The sequence below is a fragment of the Trematosphaeria pertusa genome, assembly GCF_010094035.1.
Source record: "Trematosphaeria pertusa strain CBS 122368 unplaced genomic scaffold BU26scaffold_5, whole genome shotgun sequence".
Classification (NCBI taxonomy): domain Eukaryota; kingdom Fungi; phylum Ascomycota; class Dothideomycetes; order Pleosporales; family Trematosphaeriaceae; genus Trematosphaeria; species Trematosphaeria pertusa.
In genome coordinates this window covers 2,195,820-2,215,352 of record NW_022987216.1, presented here as the reverse complement: position 1 = coordinate 2,215,352, position 19,533 = coordinate 2,195,820, and the positions used below count along the sequence as shown (strand labels likewise).

The 19,533-nt window shown below is 54.1% G+C and overlaps 7 protein-coding genes across 7 annotated transcripts; 5 read left to right on the top strand and 2 right to left on the bottom strand.

Annotated features, from left to right (window-relative positions):
- Positions 1–242: 242 nt before the first annotated feature.
- BU26DRAFT_592545 (uncharacterized protein) lies at positions 243–2,853 on the top strand (the record flags this gene model as incomplete). The annotated part of the gene is made up of 6 exons (XM_033834840.1): positions 243–556; positions 631–834; positions 944–1,369; positions 1,666–1,761; positions 1,819–1,933; positions 2,019–2,853. 6 exons carry the CDS (start codon positions 243–245, stop codon positions 2,637–2,639), a joined length of 1,776 nt encoding a protein of 591 aa, XP_033686376.1. The 3' UTR covers positions 2,640–2,853.
- Positions 2,854–3,242: 389 nt separating this feature from the next.
- Positions 3,243–5,536, top strand: BU26DRAFT_592541 (uncharacterized protein; the record flags this gene model as incomplete). The annotated part of the gene is made up of 7 exons (XM_033834839.1): positions 3,243–3,309; positions 3,369–3,495; positions 3,546–4,196; positions 4,535–4,554; positions 4,610–4,736; positions 4,825–4,895; positions 4,948–5,536. Exons 1-7 carry the CDS (start codon positions 3,266–3,268, stop codon positions 5,534–5,536), a joined length of 1,629 nt encoding a protein of 542 aa, XP_033686375.1. The 5' UTR covers positions 3,243–3,265.
- Positions 5,537–7,608: 2,072 nt separating this feature from the next.
- On the top strand, positions 7,609–8,706 carry BU26DRAFT_518039 (cercosporin toxin biosynthesis protein-like protein). The gene is made up of 3 exons (XM_033828720.1): positions 7,609–7,691; positions 7,792–8,321; positions 8,376–8,706. Exons 1-3 carry the CDS (start codon positions 7,653–7,655, stop codon positions 8,536–8,538), a joined length of 732 nt encoding a protein of 243 aa, XP_033686374.1. The 5' UTR covers positions 7,609–7,652; the 3' UTR covers positions 8,539–8,706.
- Positions 8,707–9,000: 294 nt separating this feature from the next.
- On the bottom strand, positions 9,001–9,852 carry BU26DRAFT_281687 (uncharacterized protein). The gene has a single exon (XM_033821517.1). It carries the CDS (start codon positions 9,771–9,773, stop codon positions 9,087–9,089), a length of 687 nt encoding a protein of 228 aa, XP_033686373.1. The 5' UTR covers positions 9,774–9,852; the 3' UTR covers positions 9,001–9,086.
- Positions 9,853–11,301: 1,449 nt separating this feature from the next.
- BU26DRAFT_503892 (uncharacterized protein) lies at positions 11,302–11,861 on the top strand (the record flags this gene model as incomplete). The annotated part of the gene is made up of 3 exons (XM_033826725.1): positions 11,302–11,454; positions 11,534–11,605; positions 11,685–11,861. 3 exons carry the CDS (start codon positions 11,302–11,304, stop codon positions 11,859–11,861), a joined length of 402 nt encoding a protein of 133 aa, XP_033686372.1.
- Positions 11,862–12,726: 865 nt separating this feature from the next.
- On the bottom strand, positions 12,727–16,115 carry BU26DRAFT_281658 (kinase-like protein). Its single transcript, XM_033821516.1, has 3 exons — positions 15,583–16,115; positions 14,559–15,521; positions 12,727–14,505 (listed from the first exon to the last, which is right to left on the bottom strand). The coding sequence occupies exons 1-3, from the start codon at positions 15,832–15,834 to the stop codon at positions 12,934–12,936; spliced, it is 2,787 nt and encodes a 928-aa protein (XP_033686371.1). The 5' UTR covers positions 15,835–16,115; the 3' UTR covers positions 12,727–12,933.
- BU26DRAFT_603800 (uncharacterized protein) lies at positions 16,086–19,497 on the top strand. Its single transcript, XM_033835463.1, has 9 exons — positions 16,086–16,860; positions 16,907–16,932; positions 16,980–17,079; positions 17,130–17,238; positions 17,292–17,341; positions 17,423–17,952; positions 18,095–18,193; positions 18,343–18,603; positions 18,733–19,497. The coding sequence occupies exons 1-9, from the start codon at positions 16,487–16,489 to the stop codon at positions 19,161–19,163; spliced, it is 1,980 nt and encodes a 659-aa protein (XP_033686370.1). The 5' UTR covers positions 16,086–16,486; the 3' UTR covers positions 19,164–19,497.
- Positions 19,498–19,533: the final 36 nt, after the last annotated feature.

Here is a 19,533-nt window from a genome sequence, read left to right as displayed (position 1 = left end):
ATACGTTCTGGGCCTAGGTCGACTCTAGTCGACGGCGGGTATCATGCTTTCGGCGCAACGGCATTAAGCTAGGTCGTCAACACAATCGCCTCCCCTGCACAGGTATCAACAACAACACCATCATATACGCCGGATCATAACATTGGCGAGCTGGATTCGCTGTCTTCTGGGGAGCAGCACTATGACCTCACAACACGCCCAATGGCAGCTTGACCACTATACCTTACTGTCTTTTACATGTCATGCCAGACGATAGTAGCGAGATCTCTTTCATCGCTTTCACCTGTTTTCAGTGCTTTCACCTTCGCTCCTTACCATCGGCGAACACGTTGGACGGCCGGAGAAACTTGGCGTCGCCGCTCGCTGAGCTACCTGACCTGAACTCGTTGCTCTTTTCGCACATTCAACTTCTCACCCCCTCAACTTCTCACCCCCTCAACTTCTCACCCCCTCAACTTCTCACCCCCTCAACTTCTCGCCCCCTCGCCTTCTCGACATCAACTGCGCGCAGCATGGCGGAAGCATCGCAGATGCAGCTCCCGGATACCGTCAAAGGGTACGTATCTTGCTGAATCTGCGACTGGGATGCCAGACTTGGCTCACCGTGCTCATCTTGCTCACCGTGAACAGCTTCCTCGTCTCGGGTAAACATTCGGATCTGGTTATTACTTGCGGCAGCGATACGTACAATGTGCATAAGAACATAGTTTGTGGTCGCTCCGACTTCTTCGCCAAGACCGTGGAGATACAGGAAGCCGAGGACGGCAAGATCGACCTGCCTGAGGACGAGCCGGCTATTGTCAAGTTGCTTATTCAGTACTTGTATGAGGCTGAGTACGAGCCAACCCTACCGATTGACTTATCGACACACGGCGATGGAGGATGGAGGATCATTGAGCTCGTTTCCTCATTCCTGCAGCCAAGGCACATACCCTTGCCACAGATCTCATGGAAGCCGGAACGTCTGCACTCATCACTACTGTGGAAATCACTGCGGCTACACCTGTATCAACTTCATCTGCCAGCAATGCGCGCCTCCAATGGGCGGAGAGGCCAACCAACTCTTCACACACGCCAAACTGTACGGGGTTGCTGATAAGTACGACGTTACCGGCTTGAAGGAGCTCTGCAAGGTCAAGTTCGATCTCGCGTGTCGCCGTTACTGGAACGACCCTACATTTCCCACGGCAGCGTATCACGTATTTTCTACGACGCCTGAGAAAGATAAAAGGCTTCGAGACGTGGTGTGCAAGACCATTTCGAAGAACATGTCCTTGCTGAAGGACCCTGCTATTGAGACGCTGATGAAGGAGGTCAACGGGCTCGCCTTCGGGCTACTGATGGAGAAGGCGGAGGAACATGAGTGGATGTGAGCAATGGAGCAATTTGGTGCCGTGAACAGGAGTTGGCGGGAAGCTTCAGGGTACGAGGAAAGTTGCCCGACTTAAGCGGCAATTTTCATGGCTTCAATAGCTCCACGAGCTCCTCTATGATCCAGGCCGAACATCAGTAATGAGATTCGCATCACCTCCTCTTGGATCACTAGCGCTTTCAATGTTTGCTTCCTAGCGGAGTCGTGCATTCGCTCCAAGCATGCTCTCCCCGCTTTGTTTGCTCCTTCCGCGCTTGCCTGCATAGACGAAAAAGCTTGCTCCCCGCGCACAGTACTATATTTCTCCGGACTGCTCAGCAGTCTGCACATCACCCACGTCCGAAAATGGCTGAGGCATACCGCGACCAGTTGATGGCTTCGGTCAAACGGTATGTCACTGATCCTCGCAGAATGAAGCAGCATCGCAAGCCCTGACAGTATTGTAGGTTGTACGCCTCTGGCGAATATTCTGACCTCAACATTACCTGCGGCAACGACAGCTACAAGGTGCATAAGGCGGTGGTATTCCCTCGTGCGGCACTCGCAAGTGTCATGGCAACGGTAATTCCTGACCCTGCTCCCTCCCTTGTTCTGTCTATTTTATCTTATGCGGCTGTTCTTGTGCTAACTAGATTACAAATCACAGGATGGGACAATCGATTTGCCAGAAGACGAACCTTACATCATCAAATTGCTCATCCAGTATCTCTACGAGGCGGAGTACGACCCACTGATTCGGGACGACTCTTTCATTGTCCTCAAGACCGAGACACGCAGCCCTTACTATTGGGCAGCATACAGCTACGAATTCCCTCATACGTGTGCTTCGATCGAAAGCTACAGCGACAAAGGGGTCGTATGCCCCCATCATACATGCGACGAGCAATGCCGAAGCAACTATCAAGGTTTCATCTGTGAGAAATGCACACAGCCAACGATGAACGGTCCACCCGAGCAGCTCCTCACTCACGCCAAGATGTACGAGGTTGCTGATAAGTACGACGTCGTCGGACTCAAGGACCTCAGCAAGGAAAAGTTTCGTCGAGCCTGTGCAGGATTCTGGAACCACGCATCCTTCCCTCTCGCGGCGCACCATGCTTTATCCACCACTCCAGATCACGACAAGGGTCTACGCGATATCATCTCGACAACCATCGGGCAGCATTTAGAACTGATAATCAAACCGGAGATCAAAGCTTTGCTTTGGGAGTTCAATGGCTTGGCTTTCGAGGTGATCATGCAAAAGTGGGCGCAGGGTCGGCGTTGATGTGGGCATAGGGGAGGTGAACTTGGATAGCTGTTGATGGAATGGTTACAAGGCTTCGTTGGAACGTGGAGGCCCGCATTGTATGCGTGTTATGGACATACTCTAGCTCCGCCTAAGGCACTACGTTCTAATGGATTATCATGAGTTGTGGGTTCATCTCCAGTAGACTCTTATGTAGCGGGGATTGCTGAAGAATAGCCGGCCCGAAAAGGCGGTCTCGGTCTCCCGGTGTGTGGACGCCAAGCAGGCAGCTTCTCATCAGAGCACATTCTACGGGGACTGCGCGCAGTCATCGATTCGCTCGACCTCGTTATAAAGAAGATGCGAGCATACTATATATATAGTACTAGTAAAAAAGATACTATATTTCTAATCTATAGGTTAAAGAGGTACTATTAAAAGGTTTAGTAGTTTAGCGGAGCCGTACATTCACTCCAAGTATGCTATGCCTTCTTTGTTCGTTCCTTCCGCGCCTGCCTCGCTTAGATTCCTCGCCCCTTGCCTTCCACCTACAGCACGGACCGAGAAACTTATGCCCCGCGCACCCTACATTATCTCCTTCGATTTCTCCCTGCCCCTCAACCTTCTCCTCCCCACATCTGCCCAACACCAACTTGCACACGAAAATGGCGAAGGCATCGCGCGACCAGCTGCTAGCTTCGGTCAAGGGGTACGTCCACACTCCCATCGTTCCGCCCTCTTGACACAGCAGAACTGACGATGACCCAGACTTCTTACTGCGGGCGACTACTCCGACCTTACGATTACCTGCGGTGATGACGAGTATAAGGTGCACAAAGTAGTAGTGTGCTCTCGCGCAGATTTCTTCGCTCGTGCTATCAGGCTTGGTGGTCAGGTGCGTTTAGAGTGAATCTACGCCGACGGCATGCGGCTAAAGAATCATAGGAAGCGCAAGACGGCAAGGTCAATCTCCCAGACGATGAGCCAGCTATGGTGAAGCTGCTGGTTCAGTATCTGTATGAAGGAGAATACGAGCCCTACCTACCAGCATCTACGTCACCACCACCAATCGCCGGCCCAGCAACCCCTCAAACTCCAGTGGTCAAGAAGAAAAAGAAGTTTGGGTTAAGCAAATTCCCCCATACTTGCTCTTACGATGAATATGGCGAGCGTTATTGCACTTACCCAATCATCTGCGAGCATCACACGTGTGGCCGAGGTTGCAACAAGACCTGCAACAGCTTCAACTGCGATATCTGCAATCCTCCGCCCAAGCGTCCAATTCCCGCCGGTTCGGCCGATCAGCTCCCCACTCACGCGAAAATGTATGAGATGGCCGATAAGTACGACGTCGTTGGCCTCAAGGATCTCAGCAAGGACAAATTCAGTCGCTGCTGTGAGCATTTCTGGAACGAGCCGCAGTTCGCAACAGCTGCACACCATGCCTTCACTACTACCCCAGACTACAAAAAGGGCTTGAGGGACCTCGTGAGCAGCACCATCTCTAAGCACATGGAGCTCATCTACAAGCCGGAAATCCAGACCTTGATGAGGGAGTTCAATGACTTCGCTTTGGGGATCCTGCTGGAGAAGGCGGTAGAGTGCGGCTGGGGAAATCCATAGCGACTGATAACATGGGCTTGCGGGATGGGCGACTTAGCGGAATAGGGTGAGGAATCTTGGGTATCTGAAGGGCTTCACGGGATGCTTGATTCTTGGGTCGTGAAATTCGCTTCACATCTTGACCGAGGGAAGTTCGCCACCTCTAGGTTTACTCGACTCTACCTAGGTACTTAAACCAATCAGACCCTATGCTTATCCCAAATTCCTTCCCACCTTAGCACTTTCAACACTCAAGTTAATCAATCAACTCCGACCCTTCTCTCGCCCATTCGAACTTCAAACCAATCATGAATGTCTCCATTCGCGACCAGATTCTCGACTCTGTCAAGGAGTAAGTTATCGAGTATACACCAGACATACTAGGACATCTCACTCACATTGGACAGACTTCTCAAGTCCGGAAACTATTCTGACTTTGTCATTACTTGCAAGGGCGACACGTACCGTGTCCACAAGGCAATTATCTGCTCACGGGCGGATTTCTTCGCCCGTGCCGTGAGGTTCTCTGGGAAGGTATGTCTCTCTACTTTTGCATCCACGGTCGGAATATCTCCGCGGTCGAAAGATTAGCCGACGGGAGCTCAATATATAACTACTATAGATGATTAAGCTAAAACACACGTCTTCTTGCATCACCACGATCGCGCATCTGAAGACGACGCTGGCTAACTAGTGCGATAGGAATCCGCGGAGAACAATATTGACATACCTGACGACCACCAAGTCGCCGTCAGCTCATGATTCAGTTCCTGTACGAGGGAGAGTACGAGCCACCGCTTCCGCACGAGCCGCCGCCACCCAGGCCCGAACGCACCACGGAAGGGAAGCTCTGCCATTACGAGTTCCCACATACTTGCGAGCGCGGCTGCCAGGACTCATCCCGCATCGTCTGTCCTCACCACAGGTGCGGCTATCAGTGCCGATATAACTGCAAGGCTTTCGTCTGCACCACCTGCCAGCCACCGGTACACCCGGCAGAAGGAAAAGCGGACCAGCTCCTCAGCCACGCTATTCTGTACGAGATCGCAGACAAGTACGATGTCAAGGGCTTGAAGGAGCTGGCGCGCGAGAAGTTCTCCAGGGCGTGTGCGAAGTTCTGGGACACGGAGGAGTTTGTGGCCGCGGCGAAGCACGCCTGGAGCACTACGCCGATTGAGGACCGCGGCCTGCGAGAGGTTATCATCAAGACGATCGCGGAGCATATGAATTTGCTTAACAAACCGGACGTTATGGAGCTGTTGACTGAGTATAGTGGGCTTGCGGTGGGCGTTATGGAGTTGCGGGCGAGGGAGTTGGGATGGTTGAAGGAGTGATGGGGTATGGGAGATATGCGAGGGGTAGTGAGGGTGCATGGTATAGAGTATGATGGGAAGGCGGTGAGAAACTGCACGGCACCACGGGGCTATGCTGTAGCACTCGATAGCAGGAGTAAAGACGCACTGCTGTCGTCCTAATCTGGACGCGATCAGTCATTGTTATCAAATGGCTAATTATCCAGGCCTTGCTAACGCCAAAAGTTCACATATTCTTGGATTTCTTGTTTCTGTAGCGCCTGCGCAGACATATCGTGGCTCTGCGCACACGGGCTTTCCCACTGCCCCACCCCTGCTTCAACGGCCCTCTCACATAGCTGTCTTGAGGTTCGTCCACATGACTACGGCACTTGCTCGTGGCGCTCTATCACCCTGCAAGAATTTTCCTTCTCCTCATACGGCCTAAAGACCAGACTCCTTCCCTCGGCACATCTCACGACCCAAGGGCACACAGCCACCACGGCTGACCTGACCCGCCACCATTCGGTCGATCAATTGAAGCAGTAGTGTACTCGCCCTTCTTGAAAGCATGACAAGCGACTCATAGAGTGGTGCTGCTAGACAAGCTGGGTATGCTATGCCGGCTGCAGTGCCCTAGGGGAGCGCGAATGGTGGAGTGGATATGGGGTATGGGGTGTATTTTGCAACGAGGTTAAAGAAGCAAGCGGCTCAGGGGCGAAGGCGCAATAAAATTGTAGGAGGGAGATCTTGGAGCTGTGAGACGAATACTGAGGGGAGGATCAGAGTCGCGGGGTTCGAAGGTTCGAAGTCCCAGTAGCTTGTAATGGTAACAAACATCGGTCCTGTGAGACGAAGCCCAATGTTAACAAACAAACCTACCTAAGAAATTACATAAAACGTAAGCAGAAACTCGCTTCGTATTGCGTCGCGTGTCTTCAATTCGCAACCATATACGATGACTGCGCAAACGGCGTTTTCTTACGGAGGAATCTCCCAACCATTTATGGAGTCGATTAGAAACCCCAAAGCACAGTCTCTAGATATTCCGACGAGATAGTCCTGCAGCTGCCATTCTAGCTGCGGTATTGATGTAAAGTAAGCACTTGGGAGGCGAATCCGGCACGGGTCCACAATTTGCGGCAACCATGGGACTCTGCTGCGCTACCAATCAATTACTACTGTGACGGCTACTAACCGTCGCGTACGCAATACGAATGGAGATGTATTGCGGCGCGGAGTGTTGGGGAGCTTTCTGTCTGGAGGGGTGTTTGCGCACTGCCTTGGGCGAAGACTATAGGCGCCGAAATAAAACGCGTGTATGAGGCAGTTTTCTGGGCTAAGTACTAGGATGTCTGCAGTATGTCAGCGGAAGAACCTTGAGGGGAGGCGCGGATGGCTCGCAGTCAGATGAAGCGGCACAGCACTGGTCTGTATTTCGCGTCCACATATCCACGCCTCAACAAAGTAATAGAACGAAGACTCCAAATCCGCACTTATCTCTGAAAAGCGACTCATACTAAAGGCCGACTCACGTCCACATCGCGAACAGCCCCGTGCAGAGCACCGAGAACCCAGCATGGCACCTTGCGCTCACGAACTAGCCACCTCCATCGTGGCGAACCTCTCAAAGATCCAGGCATTCCTGGAGTCCAACAAGCTTCCCAATCTTTCAATCGAAGAAGAAGTCCCCCAGCAGTTCCAAGCAGACCAAACTTTTGCGGCGCCCAGGGACGCTGCCCTGTTAGCCTGCAGAGAGCTCCAAGCCATGCTGCTTGGCTCATTCGGCTGCGCAGGATACCAAACTGTAAGCAGACTAGACACCCACCCGCCCATCTCACCCTTCTAACACCCCGTATGTCAGGCCACAGAATTCGCAAACACACAAGCGATTTGCCGGTTCAGGATCGCGTCAAGCTTTCCGGAAGGGAAAGATGCGGCCACGTACGACGAGTTAGCGGAGCGGTGCGGACTCCCCGAGCCGGAAGTGCGACGCATCGTGCGAGCCTCTCTGCCTTGCTACGTCTTTCGGGAGAGGAATGGGAGGGTTATGCATACCGCGACTTCCAAGATGTTTGCGAAGAACCCGCTCATGTGCGAGTGGGTGGAGATGACGGCGGGTGAAGTCCTTCCGGCGGCGTTGAAATTCGCGGATGCGATGGAGAAGTGGCCGGGGTCGGAGGAGCCAAACCACACCGTCAGTGCATCCCTCCTTATAAAACGCCTAAGCTCGATGACAAAGGCGGCTGCTTCCTCGCTCGGGTATAAGAAGTAGTGGCTAATAGTACCAATCACAGGGCTTCAACGTCGCCAACGCCACAGACGAAATATCCTTCCAGCATATGGCCAAGGAGCCCGGCCGCTTGGAAAGATTCGCAAACGCAATGGGCATGTTCAGCAAAGGCCCAGGCTACTCCCCGAGATGGCTCCTCGAAAACTATCCCTGGAACCGCATCGGCGCCGGAACCGTGGTGGACGTCGGCGGCTCAAACGGTGACTACAGCATCCCAATAGCGCAGGAGTTTCCTCGCATCAAGTGCGTGGTGCAGGATCTCCCCGAAGTCGTTTTGAAAGCTGAGCCTCGCCTCCCGGCGGACTTACGAGACAGAGTCTCCTTCATGGCGCACGATTTCTTCACCGAGCAGCCCGTCAAAGGCGCTAATGCGTACCTCCTTCGCTGGGTCCTGCACGACTGGTCCGACAAATACGCTATTCGCATCCTCCAGGCTTTGATCCCGGCGCTCACGGAGGCGTCGAAGATCGTGGTGCATGAGTACATTCTGCCCGTGCCTGGTGAGACTCCCACGCTTGAGGATAGGACGCTGAGGTGAGTTCAACTGAGCAGATGCAATGAGTAGAGGGCTAAGCGCGTATTGCACAGGATCTTCGACACGAGTATGAGGGGGCTTACGAACGGGAAGGAGAGGGAGGCGAGTGATTGGGAGGCGCTGTTTGCTGCTGCGGATTCCAGGTTCCGGATCGAGAGGATGGAGACACCGCCTGGGTCGAGCTTGGGGATTATTGAAGTTGGATGGAGGGGGTAGGGCATTCTCGTAGTCGTCGGTTGAAGATGGCCGGTTTATTCAGTGTGCCTCTAGAGAGGAAGAACGGCAGGGGCATGTTGCTTGGTGAGGAATAGAAAAGTGGAGTCGATAGTTTGCGAATGGGGTTGTAGTGGAAAAGAGAGGTACATTCCAGGTTTGCGTGAGGTTGCACAACGCACGAGCCACATCCGTACGCTTCCCTTGCAGCGTTCTTTCCGTCTTTACAGCGCCCTCGCCCGTCACCTTCGACATCATCCATGAACATACGACAGAGTCGGGCGGAAGGCTGTAGGCTGTAGGTGTGAAAGCGTGGCCGGGGTATGAACAGCTCGACATGGAGAACAGTGGACCGGAAGCCGGCATTGCAAAGGACCATGCGGCTTGAAGCGAGTCGGATAGCGTCAGTCGCTGTATTCACCTCCGTAAAGCTCAGGACCTTTTCGCGGTGGATCAACTAGAGCGTATCTCTCCTCCACATATACAATCTGAACCTTCACCTCCACCTCCTCACACGACCTGCACCTTCTCATCCCCTCACATCACCCGCCCTACAACACCATAGCCGCCGCCCCAGCCAGCGCAAACATCGCTGCGCCCTCTACCCCAAACCGCGCCGCCGCACCCGTACTCTGCGCCGCGGCTCCACTCCCCGTCGCACTAGCCCCCGACGCACTCGGCGTCCCCCCCGTCGTCGCAGCCGCACTCCCGCTCGCCCTCGCACTCGTCGCAAGACTACTCGCCGGCGCCGACGCACCACTCGACGCCACAGCGCCCGCCGACGCGCCCAACAAGCTCTCGCCCGCCGTCACCGTCGCGGTCTGGAACGCGACATCCGTCCCGGTAAGCGTCGTCCTCGTGCTCATCTCGCTACCACTCTGGATCTGCGTGAGCTCGGGATCCACAATGCTCTCCTCGCACGCGAGCTGCGTGGCGCTGCTATCATACGTGCAGCCGAAGCTCACGCGGAGCGTGTCGGTCGCGATGTCCGCCCTGTAAATCGTCGTTGACAGGATGGTGTATGTGATCTGGCCATCGCCCCAGCCGCACTCGGTCTCGTCGACGTTGGTGGGGCACGAAAATTGCAGGACCGTGGTTGTGGGGTCTGCCGAGATGACGGAGGCGACGGGTTGCGCGCCCGAGACGTCGTTGTCGAAGCCGGGCCAGAAGAAGGGGAGTTGGGTTTCTGCGAGCGCGGCGCCGCTGGTGAAGGCTAGGAGGGCGAGGGAGTGGCGCATTGTGGCGGATGGGTGGTTTCTTTTTCTTCGTTTTCTTTGGGATATGGCGGAAGAATCGAGATGAGACGATGCGATGCTGTGCGGATGGCTTGATGGAAATCTAAAATGACGACAACTCCAACGCAGAAAAATTCAATTCAATACAACAAGTATGTCAATCAAAGTGCAAAAGAGCGTAGAGAAGCGTAGCGAACGACCGTTGAAAGTAGCAACCCGCGAGCGAGGTAAAAAAAAAGCCGTTGCGGGCGGGCGTCCTCTCCTTTTAAACTCCGGTCGGTCCCGAACTCGCTTGCAAGCGCCCCCTGAAGCTTGACCAAAAAGCTTGATCGCGCGGGCCCTGGTGTCCCCCAATAAACCCTAGCGCGCATCCTGCGCATCCTTTCTCCAAATGAAAATTATGCGATTTATTAGCGCGTAGCACAGGTATTTAGCCAATTGTGACTGCGGCCGCGAATAAGGGGGCCTGGAAGGTGGAAGCGACGTTTCAGATGGGGGCCTTAAAATAGCCCTGGAGGATGGCGATAGATATCGTCGCAGCCGGGTGGTGGAGCCCCGGAGTCGGTCGAAATACAGGCTGACTGACTCTAGGCTCATCTATTTAATGAGACACACGTAAGCAAGAATAATGAGATGAGGTGCAGGTAAGGCCAGGAAACTGGAGCCCTAGATTTGCGTGCATGCGTAAATTCAGTCCTGTGCTACGTAGCCCGTATACTGCAGAACGATCTCACGCAGTCCACGCCTCACGTGATTTGTGCCACCGCAGCACCCACCTGACACCTTCCCAAAGATAGGAAAAGGCGGTACTAATATCCAGCCATACCTTGCTCAAATAACAATTTCTTCTCAATTCTATGCTTGCTTATCCACGCGTTTTGTGTACAAGGTAAGCTAACTACATTCGGGACTAATACAAGGAAGCGGAGTGCGGTGTTGGAATAAACAGCAAATAAAATACTCGATCACAATACGCAAGGAGGTTCAAGAAAAATCAGTGGCGAGGGGTGAAGGAGCGCTGCATACAGTTGTAAGAAAAGAAAGAGGAGTGCTACTCCACTTCTTCCTCTTCTTGCTGTTGAGCTAACTAATTAGGGTGAAAAGCGCGGCTTTCAGCGGCGGCCGGATTTGAATTTAGGACGGACATACCGATTAAGTGGGGCAGGTTGACAGCGCTTCTAGAGGTATTACAGCAATGAGTTCTTCTAAAGCGCTGATAGGTTGTGGATATAGACACATGACCCTGCCGAAGTACATGAAGCGTAGCAAACGCGGGAGCGGGAGAAACAACATTTGGATTTCGCTTGGTTTCCGTTCTCGCGCTCTCTTTCGCTCCTACGTATCGCCTCATCGCTCCCGCGGCGGCGCTGTTTGCTTCACTTCAACCCCACTCCCTGCACCCTATCTACCCCGCCATCTCCCCCTTACAAAAGCAAGCCCTCCCGCTCCCTCCGCCTTCCTCTCCTTCCTCTCCACCCTACTCTCATTCTAGACAGCAGTAGACAACATCAACCTCAACACTAGCGTCAAAATGCGCCTGCCGCACTTCGCGCTCCTTCTCCTCGCGCTGTTCGGCCTCGCCCTCAGCGCACCAACCTCCCCTTCCGACGCCAACTCCGAGGACGCCAAGCAGAACCCGCCGTCCTGCATGGACTGCGACCACATGTACGAGCAGTGCCTCGCGGTAAAGTCCCTCTTTCCCAACCCCTATTAGACTGCACAAGTCCTTCTCGCGACCTGGGGCTAACACACTCGACACACAGAGCAACGTCAACCGGCCCCCCTACACCAGACTAAACTGCTTAAATATTACCTGCCACGCGCTCTTCGGCACTGTAAGTCCACCCGTCCCTTGCTGTGCTCGACTGTCGGAGTGGAATGGAAGAACGGAGGTCTGACGGTTGTGACGTGTAGTGCGAGGAATGCGGTTTCTGTCAACGCCACTGGGATCCGTCGCACCCGTGGCGTCCGCCGCGGAAGGGACAGGCCGATGGTGAAGCGTCCAAGGCCCAGGATGCTACTACCACTGCCGGGGACACGACGGCTGAGGATGCTCCGGCTCCGAAGCCACAGGATGAGTCTGGTAACTAAGGTCGTCGACCGCTCCGAGGCTTCCCTCTTTTGACGATGGCGATTGCGACGGGAAAAGATGCGCAATAGCTAGGGTGATCATGAGGGACCGGCTCAGGCGGGGGATGATCCAGGAGATGTCCTATCTTCAAGATAGGGGCATGGCGTTATGGGATATCTTGCACAGCCGGGTGATAGCCTGGATTAATTAGCACATAGAAAGCGTGAATATGGACCAATGATCATCCATTTGCAACAGGTGCCTCTTCAAGCCGTCGTTCGCTTGCAAAGCAATTTAGCATTAAGAAGATCGATTCCACGGTTCATTCGGTACGTAATAGCGGGCCTGAGGCCGATGGGTATCTAACGCCGGGAAAATCTCAAAGTAGGAGAATAAGGAGAGGTAGGCTTTTCATCGCATCGGCGGGGTCATATGAATGTCGTTGGAAGCAAGACTGTTAATGCGCCGGACAGAATCGGCCGACGAGGCGACGCGGGCCAATGGTACCGCGGCGGCGGCGGCTGTTTTGAACTCTTCGACAAGCTTGACAAACTCGAGGCGATCTAGGAGGGCGATTGTTAGAAAAGCGTGTGACGAAGGCTTCTGGGGTCGCGATGCGTAGGGGGAGGTGGGACCTAGCACGAGAGGTAGAGGAATGAGCAGGCTTACATCGTGCATCTTCGAACGTTAACACTAACTCAGAATAGTCTCCATGCGCATCTGAAGTAGAACGTGTGTGGGAGTGGCGTGGCTCTTTATCATTGGTATAACTTTCGGATTGGATGGCGGTCATGGTGTTGACATTGAGTAACCTGCCTCTGGCCTTGTTGGACACCGTGATGGTAGCATCGAAGCCAGTAGGGTACGAGATGTCGGTTGACTCGGTGATGTAACCGTTCATCCAGAGGAAGTCTGCCTCTTCATGCAACCGAATTGTGACTACGGCTCCCCGTCTTTTAACTCCAAGGGCATTATCGTCCACTTCCTTGTCCCAGAGCAGAACATCAGACTTCCCGTATTTCTTCGATCCGAAGTGCTTGTTCTTGGTTTTGAATTTGGTGACGATGGCGAAGTAGCGGAACGCCCAGCCGGTCAGACCCTGAAGCATATCCACCACAGCTGGGATTGTATTAGAATTGGAACTAGAGAAGGAGTCATCAACTTACCAGGTGGAGGAGTAGGGAGGCTGTGCTTCATGCCGATCGGGAATTTGACCACCAAATTGGTCTTTAGCTGTCGAGCCCTGCTGAATCTCGCGACTCTGTCGTAATCAGCGGCGGGCTCGCCTTGAACATCGCTTTGATATGTTGGCGTGGATACGTTCTTCATCTCGACGGTCATCTGATAATCTGGTGCTGTCGCAGATCGATTGAGCTGGGAGTCTTGTATTCGAATGTCAAGATCGACCTCAGGCCACTGAATGAAGAGTTTCGAAGTTGCGACAGTAGGAAACACGGTGGTAAGCGCCGCGACGCGATAGTTCCGCACACCCTTCCGACCAATATCAAAAATGTTTACTTCGGACGTTTCAGTCACGTCAATCCTTCGTCCATGACTGACGATTACTCCATCTTCGTACGGGAGTCGCGCAATGTCAACAAATTGATGGGCATCCTCGATTGCGTTAAATGCAAGCGTAACCTCATTGTTAGGTTGCTTGGGAGTGTAGAGCCAATCATATTGCTCCCCGTAATTCACCGCTCGCCTTTCTGTCATCTGATTACAGTCAGACCAGTGTAGCGTGACTGCGTTACCAGAGATGGTGAACTGGAGATCAGCTAGTGGGAGCCAGAAAGAACTGCATCGACGCATCTCTGGACGTCCTGACAAGTAGCTCACGACTAAGCGGCGGGTGATCCACCACATCATGGGTATCGGAGGATTGATCACACTAGGATCCTGGGGCTGTGTCTCGTAGATTTGGACCTTGTTTTCACCGATCTCACACTTTGTGCAGGTGTCGATAGTGGGAATATCAGAATCGAAAACGAAAGACGAGTCGATATCCTCGTCGCTTTCTGATCCCGTAGACGCATAGGAAGCGTTGAAGATGTGCTTCTCATTCGTCCGCGGGGCACACGCGCACTTCACCTCGAAGCTTGCCGGCGGTGGCACGGGAGATCGGCGAGGGGCGGATGATGATGATGCTTCCGATTCCGGAGGCGGCGGGGTGAAGAGACTTGATGTCCTGTGGCTGTTGGACCGCGAAGAGATGTGGCGCGAAGGCTTATTACCAGGTACTCCCACTAAGGGGCTCTCACACTGGCCATTGTCGATAGGATCCATTGGGAAAGGGACGGTGTCGGCGCTTTCTCTCCGGTGCGGGTTTTGAGCCCGGGGCGATACAGACCGATCTCCGGGGACGCGATGTCTGCTTGAAGGAGCATTGCTCCGCTTGTCGATTGAAGAAGGGCTACTACCTCGATGTGGCAAGTCCAATGAGGTTGAAGCGGATGGAGACTTGAACGTGTGATTGATGCCAAGGCCGCTAAAAACCGGTTCGTGGAGTGTAGGACTGTCGACGACATCTATCGGGGCGATGCTGTCTGATCTTGAGCAGCATGTGGCAAGATAGAGACTAGGATGTGGGAGGTCGGAAGATTGCCTGTGGATCATGTCCACGATGTCGGAAGCGCTGAGGCGATCCTGGGGCTCGGTACGGATCTATTTGAAGTCAGCATCCTCGAGCAGGAGGCATGGAACTGTGGGATTCCTACCATGGGAGTGATCCAGTCTAGCGGCAGGTCATCTGCGGAATCGTTCTTCTCACTTCTGATCTTGACCAGCCATGCGTTCATGGCGTCCGGCGCGCACCAAAGGCCTTGAGCACTTGCATCGGCACTGTGCTCGAGGAGGAAATTGTTGACTTCTTCGAGGGGATATCCCTTGATTACGCTGAGGATCTCCAGGAAGACGCATCCCAAGGACCACATATCGGATTTGGTATTACGAGGATCCCTGCCGAAAACTTCAGGAGCGCAGTACCTCCGAGTGAACTTCAGCACGTCGCCTTCAGTGGTGGAATTCTCACTCTTGGACCAGTCGCGCGAAATGCCAAAGTCGCACAGGTATACTCTACCTCTTTCGCCCAGCAGGATGTTTCCAGGCTTGATGTCTTTGTGTCTGACTCTCTCGGCATGAAGATAGGCGATGGCGGTAGCCAGACATCCGAATGTATGACGCAGTGTGGAGATGTCGGAAGCTGCAAGGGGCTCTTCGCGGGATTGGCGTTCAAACATCGACTTCAACACGTCTTTTGCGACGGGGTTCAGGATCAGGCTGAAGGACGTCAGGTCCGTAAAGCTAGCCACGAAACTGACGAGGTGCTGGTGGCTGATGCGCTGTAGCACCCCCACCTCCTGCTCGAATTCGACGAGCTGAGCTCGCTGCGCCTTTACGACATCCGCACGGAGGATACGCTTGCACGCGAACTCCTTGCCAGACAGCTTGTGACGCACGCGAGTCACCTCAGCAGAACCCCCTTTCCCGATCTTCTCCAGCTCCTCAAAATGTGAGCTTCCATATTGTATGTGTCGGTGCGCGGGGACGGAGGAGAGCAGCTTCTCTTCGCTCATAAGATCCGACTTGGAGAGGACATGGAGCTGGGTGCGGCGGAAGGCTTGGGGCGAGATGTCGACGGAGGAGGAAAGGTGGCTGAGGGTGGCAGAGCCCAATGGCAGCTGTAGGGGAAACAGAGAGGTTAGCATGCGTGGAATATCATGGACCGAGGGAGCAACATACCCAGAAGTCGCCGATCTGCTCAGTGTCGAACTTGCTGAAGACTGGCGTGTCATCGTCGAAGCCCAGCATGCGCAGCAGTGTGTACAGGCGGGGGTTCTCGCTCCATGCCCGGATGAGCTTATCGGGGTGTTGATTGAGGAGCTCCTTCACGTCGAGGAATACGGCGTCATCGATATATTGCGGGAAAGGCTTGTGAGGGACGATGTGGGCAAGTGAGTCTTCGATCTCTTCGCGCGCGTCCGGGGGCTCCATGACTTCCCCACAAATGCGGGGATCGCGTCGGAAAACATGGGAGGAGAGAGCGAAGGGGAGGAAATCAAACAACGCAATCTCATCAATCTCCCGTGGCTGCAGCCTCTGGCCAGATAACGCCCACAACGCATGCGGTGGGAGGCCTGGTTATTGCGGGACGGAATGGTGGGCGCGCGATGATGTACGCGCATGAGATGGGAGCTGCCGCCTTTACCAATCAGCCCACTCGTCGCTTGCACCGCCATCGGACCCCAACTTTCCTCAGCCCAGACGCCTGGTTCCAGGCAAACAACGCGAAACGACTACTACTTCGACATTCGGGAGGCGGAATCACGACCTCGCGGCATGCGGCCGAGGAAGCCGGATACCATCAGGCGCTCCAATCTATCGCCCTACGCGTCCCGCGGCCAGGGTATCACAAGGAGGAGGCTGTGCCAGACGCCTTCGCGAGCTCAACTCACAGACTCCGGCTCGAGCCCCGAGACGCGGAGACGGCTCGCACAGCCTCGTTGCCTTGCTTCGTGGACCGATCGCTGAGACGCCTGCCGCCTATGATGCGGATTCAGGCCTCCCTCCCTACCCGTCTTAAAATGCACAACACCGCCAACAGCAGCGCGAGCCACCTGTTCCTTCGCAATTCCAGTCTTCCACCATGAGCTTCGTACAGGGCGAAGAGATCGGGCCGACAAAACCCGAGACCCAGGAAGCGGAACGGCCCGATCGCCGGCTCGCCCAGCCGTTTTCGGGATGGAACCACAGTCGCATGTCAGCCAGCATCGACGCTTTCATTAGAGAAGGCGAACTGGACGATTACGCGCATTATATCCGAAGAGGCGCGTTCCTGGCCCAGTCAAAGAATGCATTTGCCGTTGGACACGGACGACGCGATGGTTTGACCCTGAAGGACAGTGAGCGAAGGTACCTGGATCTTGAGAACAGCCCGCGGCGCATCGACAAGTTCAAGCAACCTTGGAGGCTCTTTGCTCTCGTAGGACTTTGCTCTCTGGGTGCCGCCGTGCAAGGATGGTATGTCATCTTCGATTTATTATTCCCTGCCCATGCTGACCCCAAGCGGGGACGAGACGGCGGTCAATGGAGGTACGTGAAGCCCTTCGGACTACGTGCAACGACTCACGTTATAACAGCCCAGGTCTACTACACGGACGCGCTCGGCCTCAGAGGAAAAGATGGCTGGCTTGGCCTTGTCAACAGCGCACCGTATCTATGCTGCGCCTTCTCGTGTTGGTCAGTGTTTCTTAAACTGTTCATTACGACTTTGCTGACGCAAATCAAAGGCTGAACTACCCCATGAACAAGCTCCTTGACCGACGGGGGGTCATCTTCGTAACCTGCTTGATCAGCTCTATCACATGTCTCGGCCAAGCCTTTCCCCAGACATGGAAGGCATGTACCTCCCTCCTATCCTAACCTGATCATTACTTGCTAACCAGGCCTAGCAACTTTTCGCCGCGCGCTTTTTGCTCGGGCTTGGGATTGGTCCTAAGAGGTATGCTATGTCATCCCTACTTCCGTTTCACGTCGTAGTACCATAGCGAAGATCAGATGAGCTCTGGTTGACCTCACCCAGCGCCACGATTCCAATCTATGCCGCAGAATGTGCTCCAGCCAATATTCGCGGCGCGCTCGTCTCTATGTGGCAGATGTGGACTGCATTCGGCATCATGTGTGGCTACATCGCAGGCGTCGCCCTGGCCGGTTTGCGAGACGGCATGAACCAATCCATCTGCAACCAAGAGGCCGGCAATCTCCTCACATCCCAGTGCAGCTTGAATTGGCGGTTAATGTTAGCAAGCCCGATGATCCTACCCATCTTCGTCGTCGCCTACGTTTACACGCTACCCGAGTCACCGCGTTGGCTGCTCATGAAGGCTCGAAAAGGAAACAAGAAGAAGTATGAGGAAGCATTCATGGCGCTATGCAAGCTAAGGCACACGAAGCTGCAAGCAGGCCGAGACTTGTTTCTCATCAATCACTTGCTGGACGGCGAGGAGGAGATCATGAAGCTGCAGAAGCCTTTCACTGAACTTTTCACTCTCGGTAGGAATAGGCGGGCCCTCACTGCTTCCTCCATCACGATGTTCCTTCAACAGTTCTGCGGTAAGTACGCTGCAGTTGATATGCCATCATCCCTCCAGTCTTGCAGCCGTATCTGAGAGTCGTTCAACGGGTCAATGTGCCTAGGCAGTCTGGGCGTCCACTCTTCTCTCTATCAATACAAGAGTCTAACGTTGGATCAAAGGAGTTAACGTCACGGCATACTATTCTAGCACCATCCTCAAAGAGCATGCATCTTACTCCGTTCGAGCATCACTGCTTATTTCTATGGGCTTCGGCATCAGGTACCAAGGCCTCAGTACTCATAGTGATAGAGCCTATGCTAACTTGTGTTCAGTATGTAAAACCTTTCTCGACGCGCACCATCTCTAGAAATAACGGTGATTGTATTCCGTCATGTTGAGCGTCTGCTAACTGTAGCGCCACCTCAAGTCAACTTCCTCTTCGCCATACCGGCCATATGGACCATCGATACGTTCGGCAGGCGCAACCTGTTACTCTCAACCTTCCCCTTCATGGCGCTCTTCCAAATTATAATGGTCGTCGCCTTTGCACTGCCCAATCAATCAACCAGCCAGCACGTCCTCGTAATCATAGGCATGTATCTCTTCGGCGTCGCCTACTCGCCGGGGGAAGGCCCCGTCCCCTTCGTCTACAGCGCCGAATCGATGCCTCTCTACAACCGTGATTTTGGTAAGTAGCCATACGCTTGACATGTTCCGTATTCCACCTCGAAAAGCCATCCATGAAGCAATTCAACAGCCGAGCCCTGTCGATCGCCATTCTTCTCCCGTGCTTTCACGTTTACTGACACGTCCCCAGGCATGGGCATCGTCACGTCCATCAACTGGTTCTGGAACTTCTTCATCGCGATCACCTGGCCGAAATTCAACACCGCCTTCACGACATCCGGCGCCTTCGGCTGGTACGCCGCATGGTGTTTTATCGGATGGTGGATGATTCTGTTCTTCGTTCCCGATACGAAGGATCTCAGCCTTGAGGAGCTCGATCAGGTGTTTGGTTATAGCACCCGGGAGCATGTGCGGCATGGGGTGGACCAGCTGAGGTGGTTCGTCAGTAGGTACGTGTTGAGGAGGAAGGGGCTGAAGAAGCCGGTCTTTGTGCAGAGGGAGGATCCAGAGAAGGTTTTCGATACGAGGGGGGAGGTAGGTGATGGGAGGGGTGCGGTGTATGAGGAGGTGAGGGAGGAGAAGGAGTCGGGGCCCGCGGGGAATGGGGTATTTGTAGGTTGAGAGGATTGGCTTCGGGTAGGGGAATCTAGATAAGATGGCTGTTAAGCCATCAGCTGCCGGTTAGTTCGCGCTGATAGTTAAAAATGGCGGAGGAGGAGTTCCGGCGACGCATGCAGACCTCACCTCGCAGGAAGCTGATCCAGCTCAAAACATGATCCTGCTATCATCGTCTCCCCTTCCGTCACTGGAAATATGGGTGCACACACGACTCGCGAAGCAGAAACACGGAGCAGGTAGCAATACTGATAGACCGAAGGCGCGGAAGGTGGATTATAAATCGGCGAGTGAGCAGAGCTAGGGGAGGCCCGCCATGAAGGATTAAAGTGACGCATCTAGGATACTTCTTTTTTTGGATGATCCCACGCGGGGA